The sequence below is a fragment of the Protopterus annectens genome, chromosome 3.part0 (assembly GCF_019279795.1).
Source record: "Protopterus annectens isolate FY-2018-M chromosome 3.part0, PAN1.0, whole genome shotgun sequence".
Classification (NCBI taxonomy): domain Eukaryota; kingdom Metazoa; phylum Chordata; order Ceratodontiformes; family Protopteridae; genus Protopterus; species Protopterus annectens.
This window is the reverse complement of record NC_056731.1, coordinates 85840356-85855312: the sequence shown is the minus strand read 5'-3', so window position 1 is coordinate 85855312 and position 14957 is coordinate 85840356. Positions and strand designations below refer to the sequence as shown.

Here is a 14957-nt window from a genome sequence, read left to right as displayed (position 1 = left end):
AGTTAAGAATGAATAAGCATATTATGGCTATAGAAATGGGTCAAGAAAGGAGTAGTTGGCTATATACAGCGACATGGACAAAAAAGGCAAATTTGGCCACACAGAAGTGCCAGAGAAAAAAGCCCTAAAGATATAGGAACAAAGGTTGAGGCACAACATAAAGTAAACAGAAAGGCATGGGCGGCAAGAGAAGCAAGAACAGGGTAGGCAAGAGGATGTGCACATTCCCTATCCCCTTCCTGTGTGTTAAGATATACACTACAATGAGGGACAAACCTGTTCATGTCTATTCCCATCTCCATACTTGCTTAAAAGCATTGAATGGATACTTTGCCTCTGTCATTACAATACTAGGTAAGAGCATCATGCTGTAAAGCAAAGTATGGGAGGAGACAGAAATTTGGAGATGAGGATAGCTAATGAATTGATATTTTATTTCAGCCACCGCAAGACTGTCAAAACTGTGGTGGAGTAGGAGGAAAGCAGAAAAGGGAAACTGTGCACAGCCTCCTGAACACAGTGTTGGCGTAGAGGGAACTAGCTGCCCTTAGAGAAACGACAGGAAATCTGGTTAGTATGCAGACAACCCCATTTGGAAACCTTTTTGGGGGACTGACCAGTGCAGAAGTACTGAACTATAGTACACTGCTGCTCACCTGACCCTGGATGGGCTGTACACCTGAAGGACTCCCAAGGACAGCCATCCACAAGGACACAGGATGAAAGGGAACAGATATTACCAGACTATAGGAGCTGTAAGGACCAGAAAAGACAGATGAGGACTAGATATGGGTACATACACATATCCCTGACATGATCATGTGTAGGAAGAACAGAAAGGGAGGAAGCACAGGCAGACTCTAGGGACTAACGGCACTCAGGATATCTGAAACATCTTCGCAAAAAAACAGTTAACATGGACTACTGGAATGAGTAATGAACAGAGAATCTACAGACATTCAAGATGTCACAGGGCAGGTGAAGGAGTGGGACTCTTGAGAGGATGAAGGACAAGCAGGCCGCTAAATGGTCTTACATAGTACACTAGACTGCCTTCTTTTCTCCTCCCACAAAGCAAATGTCATACAAGCTGTAAAGGAAATACAGAGCCAAAGAACAGAATACCCTCCAATCCAGTGACTGGTGACAGTTGAAGGGAGGATGCACTGCAGGACATTAGCTAAAAGACTGTAAATCAGTACACAGATTCCGCTGAAGTTGACAAGATAGCCTGCTACATTCTTCGAGAAAAGCTGACAGGAAATTAAGGGAACCAGACAATTGCTGGGCAAAAAGGAGCCATGTGATCAGGTGATTGATTCCAGGATTAGATCAGAAAACCACCCCCCCCCCTCCCCAACCAGAGGGGAGAGGGGTTAGAATGTACTCTTCAAGAGCTAGAAAAACTTGCAGAACCACTGGACCCAGCCCAATATATAGCCCTGTTTTTGGGGAAAAAAAACAAAACTAGGATGGGCACAGTGGAAACTTGGACTTGCAGTTTTTAAAAATCCCATTTCCTACATTGGATCACATGCTTTTGTTAGCTTCCACTTAAGCAAAAATTACTTCTCCAGGATTTTATCACTTTCACAGTTACAGAGGTCAATCAGCGATTTCTCCATTCTCAGCTGCTCCTAGTTTTCTGAGGTGGCATCACATGTGCCTTGTTCAACTCCTTGTGCCCGGCCTCCTCTTGTGCCCGGACACCTCCTCTTGCGATCTGTAACCAGCTGCACATGCCATGCCAATACACAGGAATAAGAACCTTGCCAGCAATCTAAAAATTCATTGACTTGATCCAACAGCACATTTACCTCAAATATACAAAATCTTCAGTGGTTACAAAATGTATACCTTGGTGAAAAAAATGGGACTGCATGATGCTTCTATAAAAAATTATGTATTACATAAATACCAACCACCACGTGTTGTGACAGGATATGGCAAATGCATTCATAAGATGCCCCAAATGTATTTGTGCCCGAAAGCTACAGTTTTGTAGGAGTTGGCCAGACATCCTCAACACAAGGGAATGTTATTAGTGGCCTACTTTAGCCACATCAATTTTACTCTTAGACTGCCATCTCATACATTTTGAGATTACAGTAAAAAGCATCTTTCTTTACACCAAGCACACTCTTACAAACTTTTCAATCAATTCCAAAAAAAAAAAATTGGCTGAGACTTAGAGATGGTTATACAGCACCACTATGTACTGGCTGTTACTGTACAGTTTCTCTCTCCTAGACGCACAGAAAATGGGACATGTGCATCTGCAGGAAATCTTGGTGTCAAAACATTCATTTATTGCAAATACACAAGTGGCCCCATTACATGCAGGTAGAAAAATCTGTGAGTATGATATTCATAAAATAGCAGGGAGAACTAAACCAGTATGAGAATGAAGAGAGTCTGACAATAGGGATGACTGTAGTTAGGGATACAGATAATAAAAGCAAGAGGGGGCTGGAATTTATTGGAGAAAACTGGCAAAGGAACCAAGCTATTGGAAGCAAATAACCAGAAAGGGAGAGGTAATGGGTAATAGATTGGACTGCAGGTTAGAGACTGCCTTCCCTAATCGAGGATTGACATGCCTTCCCTATCGAGGATTGACATGAGAGGCAAAGAGAAAGAAATGGGGAGTCCTAAATGAAAGACCAGCACTAGTAGAGTTTGAAACTGCCTTTAAAATAAGGAATAAAAGTATATCACAATAAATCTGAGGAGTCTAGAAAGGATTGGGAAGAAAGATTGGAAAAGCAATTCACAAACTGACAATGGAGGAGATATATGTATTACCTCTCAATTACACAACAAAGACTAGAGGATTTAGGATCTTTGCCTGGACGTGTTATAGCCCAAGAAGACTAATTTCTCAGGTGAATAGCAAATGTTGGAGGTATGATTGGCAAGGGAGAAGTGGCTGGGAACATATTTTTTGGGAGTGTAATGAGCTGGCAAACTTTATTCCCTCTGGACTACACTGTTGGAGATGCTGGGTAAGCAGATTGGATTGACAGGGGAAGATTATTTTTTTGAGCTATGATTAAAGCCTTGGAGTCGAATTATGGTGGCTGGCAAAAAAGCAATTACTAGAAAATTGAAATTAAGTCTAGACCAACTTTACTAGAAGTAAAGTAAGAGATAAAACTGGAATTGGGATCTTTAGATAAGGGAAGAGGCAAACTACACAGGAAATAATGGGAACAATATATGCAGAGAAGGAACGAGGTTTAAGAGACAGGATTTGAATGCGCCACATAATGCTTCACTGACAATGACTGGATAGATAAGTGAATGTTTTCAACTGCAGTCGTTTCAATGGTGTCTGTGATGTATAATGTTTGCAACTAAAGTGGTGTTAATGTGGTTTTTCATTTATATAAATGCAAGAATGTTTATGTCATATGTGATAATGTAATAAATATGTTTATTGGAAAAAATCTGTCTCCGTAATTAGCACTACACAATAGTGATAGCCACCCCAGAGTGTAACACGATAGCCAACTACAACCGTCCTGGGAGTGAGTTTTCCACCTGTCATCTGAGCAGCACTCAAGTCACTTCATGTTCCAGGTCATCTGGAAGACCAGTACTTGGTACCTGCACTTCTAGCAAGTTTCCACAATTAAAACACACCAATTGCAGGGGATCCAGATAAGTATGTCTGCCCTATTTGTGACTAAGGTTCTGCAAAAATCTTGGGTTCTAACTTCAAGCAATTACGACATTTAAAAGTTCAAGGACTACATTTGTTGAATAAATAAAATTGTCAAGTTTTACCAAGGTGCATAAAAATTTGTATAATGTCAAGCTTTCATTATATACAACCAAGATTTCATTATATTACAACCAAGAAAGAGACAAAATATGCTGATAAGAATCTGCTCCATGTTATTTCAATAAAAAATACATTCATACAGAAATATAACAATCTTAAGAAAACAAATTCAAAATAAAATCCTGTAAAACAAAGTCTTACAAAAATCTTACAAAAAGGCTTTTAAGAGATAAACGGTGCATTTTTCAAAGAGGTTTTACCAAAAAGAAACTTGTTAAAAGCTTCAATGAGGCTCAGAAGTCCCCCATAAGTACTGAATACAAGTGACAAAAGGCCCAAAATTCATTCTTTGTGGAGTTATTTCAAATGCATATTACTTCATTATTTTTACACCCCTTGCTTATAAACAGGTACAAACTGGTAAAGTGCTACTAAATGTAGATGGAAAATTAAAAAAAAAAAATGTAGCATTTCAAACAACCTGGAAGGTAAACAAAAAACGAAGAGCAAGCACATCTCTTCGACAAAGCAGAATTACAGGTTTTGCCACTTTTCTACTGCTCTCTCAGTTTCAGCATAGCAAGGACAAATAACTCTGCAGTGAGAGGGGAAAAAAAGACAGGCCCAAACCAGTTACATGACAAGAACTTAAAATGTATGCAGGCTGCAGAATTTGTACACCCTGGAATGTTCAAAGACGGAAAACCTGTTCATACTTGATTTACTGAAGACATGCAGGGTAACTGAAGGAGATTTTACAGGCAAGTATTACTGTACTTGACATCAACTTTGGATAAATTCTACCATTAAATATCTTAGGCTAGCAGTTTGTATTCAAACAAAACCGTTCTAATTATCAAGATAGTTTTGAAGCCTTTCTGGAAGCTACAAACACCCCTGTCCTCTCCCTGTAAATGCTTCAGTATCAAAGACTTCATTATGAATGGCCAAAATTTAGCTTGGTCATATGTTCTTGTTAGAATTGTAAAAAAGCTGACTCAGATGTGAGCAGCATCTTTAATGTGAGAAACCTGCACTTTTAACTGTATGACTTGCAGAAGGGATGCATTACAAAGTGCTTCAAGTGATGAGGCTACTGACCTGAACAGTTTCGTAAAACTCAGTAAAATGTGCATTCCCCTTTACTGGTTTTGTGGGGTGGGCTTGTCAAACACATTATCTTTAAAAATCCATTTTGTACTTCCGACAGGATAACAAATTGAAAGATAAGGAACAGGTATTAAAACGTTACTCTTTTCCAGATGGCAGTAATCAGTCAGAGGTCAAAATAATGCCAAAATCTTTTAGCAGCTCAACTGGCAAAACACACACGTATAACTGCTTTGTAACATTAAGTGGCACTAATCTGTGCAGGTTACACTTTGGAAAAGAGAGTTCTGGTTATGTAACTGGTTGGCTTTGGCATCACCTAACAAAACAATACAAGCTGCAGTGCCATTAACTATCAAACAACATAATACATACAGAAGTTTAGCCTACACATTAATCAATGCACAGCTGGTTTGGATATTTAGACTCCCAATTCCCAGATACCTGGAACAAGAGTTACAACTGGAAATGCATCATGGCGGATGCAGAAGTCTTAACTACTACACAGTAGTGAATGCATAAAGCGTTTTAACTACGTACGGTCTGACTTTTATTGATTGTGCAAAGTCAAGTCAATATAAAAAGAAGCAAGTTGCTGAACCACATTAAGACAGATCCATTGGCTGTTACACATTAGAAAGTAAACATATCAACATATCAAAAATAGCACTATCTGATGCCCCTCCTCCTCCCCCCAAAAAAATCCCTGCGATACACACATTTTGTAAATGGAACAGTCTAGTCTTTAAACTGAATACAGACATTTACAGTACATTACATCCCATGAATCTGAGCCTTAATAAAGCTTTCTTTATTAATACCCCACGTGAACCCACCCTGTGACAAAGTCAGAACAAGGGCACTTGCATAAGGCACCATTTCTTTCTTTTTTTAAAAGGTTAACAGTGCGTTGACAGAAAAAAATAAAAAAATAAACAAATTAAATTTTAAAGGCTTAAATAATTAGCTGCATGAGAAAGTTTAAGCTATAGTGGTTAACCCTCCCTCCCCCCAAAGTGTCCAGGTTTACATACTGTACAATAATGTAACATCAGACCAATTTTACTGTAGCTGCTCTTAAGTGGAATCATAATTGCAGTCCTGATTACAAGAATGGAAATACGTACAGTACCCCCGAACCATGCAATACTTTTTCTATTATAGTGAAACATTATAGTTGTGTTATAATTGTAAATACACAGCTTATACAATGGATTACAAATGAGCTCTGTAGCAAGTAAAACAAGCTACCTGACACATTGCACGTTTAATAGCTGCACCAGACACCAAAAGCTCCTCTCACACAGGAAAGGGGTGGGACCATCTCCAGTTGAATGTCCCTGCCTTATTTTACAAAGGCAACAGAGACCCTTGGAGAATGGTATTGTCATCCCACTTCCAGGTTCACTCCTTACACACAGACATTCAAACCATTTTTTTTTTCCTTTTACAGTTTTACACAACCACAAAGAAAAAAAAAATCTGTTCCTCAACATACAGCCAACAAGGGTTCCTCAAAAACATACAGTCACCCACTCAACATTCTCAGTGCACATGCTCACAGCAGAGACTTTTGAGTCAGCCAGGTTAGGTACCAATGTATGCATCAAGGAAACCCCCAACTATCACGCACCACAGTCATTACGTCGCTTGATACACGACTTCATTTTCAGCCCTCAGAACACCTTCATTAAGGGGTCCTGGAGGCAACTGGGAAGGGTGCAAAATGGCATGCTTTGGCTGGAACAAGCATCCCTCATCACAAGGCTGTTCAGCCTCGAAGCCGCTTAGCCCACAGGATTCACTGTTCCACAGGCTCAGAGGTGTCTCTTCATGTGAAGGGCAAGATGATCCGACCTAGAGAAACACCTAGAAGTGGGGGGAAAAAGCACAACACATTTTAGAGGTTCTTTCAAGCTGCTCATCATTTCCCTAGTTCTTTACAGACCAAGTCATGCTACAAATGGCATCTAAAAACCTGCACTACATTGATGCACCTGGTCATGGCTCAAGCAGCACACTGCAAATTGGCCTTTAAATGTTTCTCTTTAGTTGCGTATGCTGTGGGTTTTTATACACCAAGTCACCACCAGCTTTTAATGGTGGTTATGTAATCCTTACTCCTGTGACTCCCTCCCAAAGCCACCACTTGCTCTGCAAAGGAACAAAATTCCATAAGACTATAAAAAAAAAAAATGTATAATATATGGCAACCTTTTTCTACCAGCAGAAACAGCACAGCATACTATGTTATGGGAACTTTTGAATTAACATGATGCAATACCTGAACACTTATACATGCATGACGTAGCCTACAGTGAAAAATGGCATATTACAGAAAGCCATTTCCAACAACAACGGTCCAACACAGAAGCTTTCCAGGTGCTTAATTCACCTATACAGGGAGTGGACCACAACTCAGGTTTATTCTAACTCAAATTTGGAAGCACCCTGTACGTCAAAGCAGGTACAGAAAATCCCAAAGTATTGAAGTGCAACACTAAAAACAGACGACAGTTTTAAAACATGGAAAATAAAGTTGAACACACATACCTGTCACAGTGAGAGCACTTGAAAGGCTTTGCACCAGTGTGCTTTCTGAAGTGTCTTGTTAATTCATCACTCCTTGCAAAGCGCCACTCACATCCTTCCCATGAACACCTGTAAGGTTTTTCGCCTAAAAAAAAAAAAAAAAAAAAAAAAATAGATACAAGTTGGTCACAATCAAGAACTCACCAAGGTATAAGACATGTTTTAAAAACTAAATCTATTCAAGATGCAGCCATTTAACAATAACAATTTCACCAGGAATCTAAGTTTTACTTGTGGACTATATCCACAGATTTTTTTTTAAGCTTACAACTCTAGGCTCCCTTTCTTTTCCAAGCCCCTCCCCCCCCAATCGCTGGACCTGTCAATATCTAGCTGGAACATTCCTCCCCCCTTCAATCTGCCCTACTTAGACTTAATCAGCAGATTCCTCTCTTGAAGGGGAGGAGTCTATCAGCTCAAAGTTAGAATGCGGGCGATACAGTGTGATGTTGCATCATCACCACAACAATGTCTGTGTGGTTAAATCTTGCCAACACAAGTGTCGATTTCTGCATCTACAACTTAGCATATTATGCAGTTCTGCATCACTTCAGTACAATTCGGTAGGTAAGTGACATGGAACTCCACATGCTGGTGGAACTAAAATATGCAATCTAGACCATTTCTGTGGGACTGCTGGCTCATTCGCAGTGATTTCAATTACTTTAAATTTATGGGAGTACATGTTTACTACAAGCTCATCTTAGTATCATATCTCCCTTGACCTCAGAGCATTAAATCATAGCACCACTGACTTGCAAAACCCATAGAAGGTCAAAGAGAGGAGCATCTTTTGTTTTGCACAACTGAAGGCCTTTATATACACTAAAACTTACACAGTTAATGGTAGAAAATCTTGGTGTAGTTTTTAGTTTAACAAGGTATGTATCCAAAAATAGGTCCGACTTTGAGGAACATCAGGATCAGGTCTGACAGTGTTAAAATTATAGCAGTTAAGAATATGTGGAATATGTTTTAAGTCTGAAGGTCTAATTGTAACACTAGCCCTGGATTCAACCTAAGAGGCCAATGACTTGGTTTAACTATATTATAGTTCTCACAGACCCCCCCCCACACACACATGTAGTAGCAGCCTATAATACAGTTCTGAAGACACTGCACAGCAAATTAGCCTTACATTATACTGCAGAACATCTTAATATGCAAGGCAGGAGGTGAGCAAAAGCCAAAAACTGCATAGTGCTGTGATGGAAGGTTTCCTAGTCTCAAGTTGTGCCACAGTTACATCTCCAATGCAGCCCTCTAGAAAGAAATGCATACTTTACTACTTCTGTCATAGCACACAGAAACAAATGCACTTCTGTGACCAACTAAAATGCAGACACCAACATTCAAACACTGCATGCAACTATACAGTCTCAAGAGTGTTTCACTGTTTCTAAAAATATTCACTGGTAGAAATACTTGGAAGGCTGCTGCTATAAAAATTCCAAACGAAAAAAGTTTAAACACAACGAACAGTAACAGCATCTGCTATGCTGCATACCACAAAACAGAAGCATGACTCAATGAAAACATGTCCAATAACATCTGGGGGGGTCCAATGAAGTATCAGCAGCCCTTGGGATAAGTTGAAAACCAACATGGAACAGAGAAGCAGCACATGTAACCGGGGGGGGGGGGGGGGCACAGACTTGTCAGAATGGTGGACTATAAAAACATACCTTTAGAGCAAAGGATAATCTTACATAAAACTGTAGCTCTGCTGTACTTTGCAAATTAATTCTGCAGACTTTAAAAAGGACTCAAAATTGTCACATTGGTAGTCACTGCCCCAAACAAACCTGATCATTTCAAGAGAAAACTCATTCATATACAATTCATTGCAACCTTCAGTGAGTCATGCAGTCAAACCAATCTTTGCACTGTAAGATGATGCGCTGCTTTGTTAATTTGCCTAAACTGCAACTCAGCAGCCAACCAATCTGTGACACTGCACATGCACATAAAATGGCGCTTAAACAAGTTTAAGCATTACCCTCTGCCTCTTTGTCGAAGGATTTTAAAAGATTGCAAAAAGCCCTGGCCATCAAGACAACAGAAAAGCACATTTGTCTATACACATTGTCTCTAAGCAATGAAGCAAGATGAGACAAAAGTCTCCCATGTCATAGTGATTACAATACTGTACTACTGAACTACTAGGCTTTCAAAAATGCAGACTTTCCTCGAACCAATGAAGATGCCTTGTTATTACAGAAAGATTGGAATAGACAACTACAAAGCAGACAAGTCAATCTTCAGTGTGTTTACGTGAACCAAAGATATTCAAAACAGCAGTACAAGTCACAAACAACATGCCATCAACATTTCAGTTTGACAAACATTTATTTACCTATCAAATTCCATAGTCACCAAAAGATATATTAAAATTTTGAATAAAAGACAAAGAACAGAATCAAGCAACAAAACTATCAAGACCTTGTCAAATACATCCTTTTGCAAAGATACTAAGGAATGCACATCACTGGCACACTACCAACAATCAGGTTTGCTATACAAAAATCTTACACCAAATCCAAGAATCAAGGACCAACTTATCAGTAGGACTTATTATTGGGTGCACTACAGGTCAATAGTTGGCACTTTTGGCTTACTAACTAAAAAAAGACTCAAGGCCCAAAATGAGGAAGGAAAATCAAGCTGTGTGATAAAAGATTTGATTTTTTCTCTGCAAAGTTAGCAAGGCAGATACTGTATTAGCCCTCTGCCGTCATGCAGTAATCTTTTGTCATCCTAGCAACTTGGGAAGTGGCACATAGTGTAACAAAACCACATGTGATACTACACGAAGTGAATGCAAAGAAGGACCTGAAAAATTAACAGAACTATTACCCTCAGAATTCTCTAGCACCACCTATCTGACTCTACAAAGTTAGAAAGCAGTTCAGGAATTCCTTATAGAAAAAATTCACAAATTATCACTAAAACAAACCTGTGTGCGTGCGTTGATGGGCTTTAAGATGGGAACTTTTAGTGTACACCTTTCTGCAACCATTGAAACAACATCTGTGGACTCGTCTCCTGCCATCTGGAGAAGTCTCTCCATTGACTGCATTACTTTTTTCTACAGTTTTTCCAGAACTCACGACACGAATCCTGTCAGGCGAATGCAAGTTGGGCTGCAAACTATCCCACAGCTGTGAAGGATCTCTACTCAGCTCTGGAGAGGAAGGGGGTGTAGAGGTGACAGAAGAGCTCAAATGTCCTGAATTAACTAAAACATCACCCATTGGATCAGAGCTACAGGCAATAGTAGGTGAAAGTTCCTCAGAGCTATCGGACAACTCACTGCTGACTTCAGAATTTACACTTGTTGTCTCCAGGTTTGGACAGTCATGACTGTCCTCCTCTGGCACACATATAGTTTTTGAATCAGAGTCTTTGTCTCCACAGGCTAAAATGAACTTGCTCCAAAGGTCTTCTTGATTATCAAATTTAAAATCAGCTGATGCATAAGGCTCACTTTGAAGGTATCTTTCCAGCTCTAAGCAGGTCTAAAACAGAAAAAAAGTAAAAACTTTAAATGTTGAGATCAGTATCAGTTACCGTAATACAGAAATATTTCCACAACAATCTCAACTCAAATTTATAAATCCCATACAAATAATTAATATAGACACACACTCAAACTGCTGCCAACATCTCTTAATTTCAAAACATCTAAACTGATTAGTGGATGTCCATTCATTTTTCTCCTGTCTTCATGTATTTTTAAAGCTCAAGCCCACAGACACACACACTATGGATTAAAAAGGTGCACTGATAAATAAAAACATACAATTAAAGAAAATGCACCACTGTAAACCAATTTGACTTAAAATAATGAGAAAAAAGTGAGTCTCAAACTAAAACAGACTGAGTTCTTAACATGCCATCTGAGTCAATATGCTATTTTATTTCACAAGAGGCCAAAGCAGGCTTGCCTTTGATCATTCGATTTTCAGCAAAACCTTTACTGTGCTATAGGCTGCCTGCTACAGCTGTAAAAAAATATGTCTGTCAGTGTGCTACTAAAAAGCAAACATGGAGTATACTATATATGGTCTTTCATAAATGACTATTATAGTGTCATTTACTATTCGATGGCTAAGTGAGCTGGGTCAGTTGACCTTTCTCAGTCACGACCTGAGCTCATAAATGCAGAGAGCTGCACAGTTTATTACATAATACATACTTGTGTGAAGTACTTGCATCAGAAATCAATTCCATATGTAATACAGCTCTAGTGAGTTGAGTGCTGGGTCTTTACAATGAATGTAAACAGGAATTTAGAAATAAAAATGAATTACTTCATTATAATTGGAATCCTACCGGAAAACGCTGCTATTGTAATTCTACAACAGAGCAATTGCCTCTTAACTACATTGTCTTTAGCCTATCAAAAATGAATCAACAGTTTAAACAACATGCACAACACTTCAAAATGTAAATATCTACATCCCAATCTTTCTGGTAGCATATTTAGCAGTTCTCACATACACAGAGAAAGTCTTATTTTTTTTTTCATTTTACACACTTGCGACATCCAGTTGAAAAAATGACCATTAGAAATACTACTTAATTACATAATTTAGCACAACCACGACTTAGCTCGCCATGTGACAGCAAAGATAAAAACTGAGCTGAACTGAAAATAAAAAAAAAGCTTGAAATAGAACGGGAGAAAGGCTCGGTATTAATTACTAGAAATCATGGGGTTCTGTGAGCTTATGCTACTTAACTAGTAAGACTCTTTCTTGCTTGGGCACATGATCTACTTAACGTTTAAAAGCTCAGTTACCCGATCTCTTCATTATGCAAATCAACCCAGAGACTAGACTACCCCTCAGTAGCAATTTAAATACCTCCTAGACCCGTGAAGACGAGATCTGGCAACACGCCAAAATCCCTAATAGTTGAAGGAAATAACTTGGATCGGTTTCAATCACGTAGGAACAGTCTTTGGGAAAAAAGGAAATGCATACAATTTAAACTGCGCAAGCAGTTTTTGTAAAATCCTGGTAGCCTCCAGGGCAACTTAAAAAATGAGAGATTTGTGCCACTTCTGATTATCCTGTGTAAACATCTGGGGGATGTCAAAGCAGAACAAGTCACAAGATCTAACGGAACATGTGCAGCTTGTTAATCATAAGACAATGTTTCTATGTGATTATATTACATAACACATTTTAAATACACCAGTCACTCTAATACCATACATAAAAACAGTAATATTATACAATAACATTAAATGTCTGCAAGAAAAAAAATTAGCAGCTACAAGCTGCTGAAATGTTAAGAATCAGCTATAAAAGCTAGTAAACATTAGCAGCTACAAGCTGCTGAAATGTCAATAATCCGCTATAAAAGCTAGTTTTAACGAGTACAATTTGACACACAAAGCACTGCGAAAAGCGTTGATATGGAACATATTTATGTGCCACAATGTAACTAAGACACATGTGAACTGAACCAGACTATTCACACTTAAATACTTAAGTATGACAACTATGCGTCATTGTAACATGCCAGTAAGTCGGTGGCAGTACATGTCCTTCAATGGTGCATTTTATAAACTGTTAATTTTACCTGCTGCCAGTATTCCTCAAGAGAAGGCAACGCTGAAAAATACCCAGTGTCATGCACAATCTGTAGCTCCTGGAATATACTACACATAGGTATGACGTCCATGATTGATCCCCAATTTACAAAAACATATGCAAAAAGCTCTAAGACAACTAATTTAAAAAATATATATATTTTTTTTCAAAATTCAATTGCACGGCAATTAAAAAAATAACAAAACTAGTGCTCGTTCACACTTCCCTAGCTGAGTGCCGCTCAGTCTATATTTGCAAACACTACACTGACTGCAAATGTAAAGCTCTGCAAACTTCCCTATTCAAACCTTTTGGCCCACCTCCCCCACGTGGTCTTATTACGTTGCTTTTCAGGGGCAACCAATCACTATACTGTGTAACAGTACACGTTACCATGATGTCAGCTTGCTCCAATCGCAGATGTCGACTTATTTTTACTCCCCTCGCGTGACGAACTCTTGCTGTTTCGCCATCTATGATTAGCTTAATTCGAAATTTCACCAAGGTCGATTGGCTGAAGACTGATAGCTATTTTTAGCAGGGTATATAAGAGATGGGTTGCAAGTTTTTGATATTTATTTTTTTCGGTATTGTTTTCCTAGTGACCAGAGTGAGCGCTTCTGAGTCTCTTGCAGTTGTCATGCTTACTCAGTTTGCTATATGGTAACTGAGAAATTCATAAAACAGACACGTAACTCAAGTATTACCAGTCAGAATGTTTTTAGCATCTGTATTGGAAAAAGCACTGTAAGAAGTCAATGCAAGAGAAATCTGTTACACGGCAAATTACGTGTCAGCAAACTAGTATCAGTACACTTGCTAATGGAAAATCCTGTTACTTGGCCGTATAACCTACCGCTTGATAAGCATCTAGGTTTTACGTGTATAGACATCTCTGAGGATTTTAATAAGTTATTGCTTGCGCGAGCAGTTCTGTGCCGCTACATCTGTTACTGTTAGCCGTTGACAGTCGTCGCCTGCCCCCCCCCCCCCCCAAAAAAAAAAAAGGAATACACCGCCACCGCAAAGAAAATGATAGCAAACACGGCGGGCGACATATTATGTCGCAAAACTAGCGTAATCTGCAAATTACAGTGCGCAGTCGTGTAGTTTCTTTGGTGAGCTAGGTAACAGCTAAGTTTAGCTTCATGTGATGAACTTGTACATTTGTTTGCCCCAAAGATATAACGGTGGGTATGTAGAGTCAACTGTAACTTCTGCTGCTTAAATATTTGCTTTGGTGAACTGCGTGCATTCTTGCGAATCTCAGTTTTACCGCTGGCCGTCAGCATGTTCTTAGCCGGCTTTTTCCTGGATGTATATAAATAACACCAGCCACAAGTGTCTTACAATCTGGATAAGTTTTGCGTTGGAAGTGTAGACTTAAGATTCGTATTCATATTACAAGGCACTTATTTTTAGGGGGTTAGCTCGCTAAACAGCATTTTAGATTCCTTTCTGTTGAAATTGGCCACCATCCTATATGGCACTCACGCATTTCTTTTAACCCTCTCAATGAAAAGGCATGTGTTCACTAACAGTGATGTGTATACAAGTTTGTTGTGAAATAAACAAGAAATACTGGGAAGATCTTGCTATACTAATTTTAATAAAGACATTTAGGAAATAAGACACTACACAGGAACAAAACCTGTGCGCTAATTTACTTGGGCAAACACGCACACGTTTGACTTGAAATATACAGGGAAGTCATCTGAAATGCACATAAACTGCTCCCGTCCCTTCCTTATGTTTTATATATTAAACGATACAGTTATTCTTGACAGTGGCTAAAGTTGCTATCACGTTTGAAGTGATTGTCACGTAGTGTGATATCTGTTTTTTGGGCTCTATTTCGTTTATTT

General features: G+C 39.0%; 1 protein-coding gene across 1 annotated transcript; it reads right to left on the bottom strand.

Annotated features, from left to right (window-relative positions):
- Window positions 1-3877: 3877 nt before the first annotated feature.
- Window positions 3878-13386, bottom strand: KLF6 (Kruppel like factor 6). Its single transcript, XM_044064596.1, has 4 exons — window positions 13082-13386; window positions 10446-11007; window positions 7451-7574; window positions 3878-6766 (listed from the first exon to the last, which is right to left on the bottom strand). Exons 1-4 carry the CDS (start codon window positions 13181-13183, stop codon window positions 6715-6717), a joined length of 840 nt encoding a protein of 279 aa, XP_043920531.1. The 5' UTR covers window positions 13184-13386; the 3' UTR covers window positions 3878-6714.
- Between the last annotated feature and the right edge of the window lie 1571 nt (window positions 13387-14957).

Excerpts from the sequence above, each read along its gene's own strand:
- KLF6 (XM_044064596.1), bottom strand. The coding sequence starts at position 13,183 with ATGGACGTCATACCTATGTGTAGTATATTCCAGGAGCTACAGATTGTG. Across the intron at positions 11,008-13,081 it reads TTGAGGAATACTGGCAGCAG|ACCTGCTTAGAGCTGGAAAG; the intron begins GTAAAATTAACA and ends TTTCTGTTTTAG. Across the intron at positions 7,575-10,445 it reads CCATCAACGCACGCACACAG|GCGAAAAACCTTACAGGTGT; the intron begins GTTTGTTTTAGT and ends TTTTTTTTTTAG.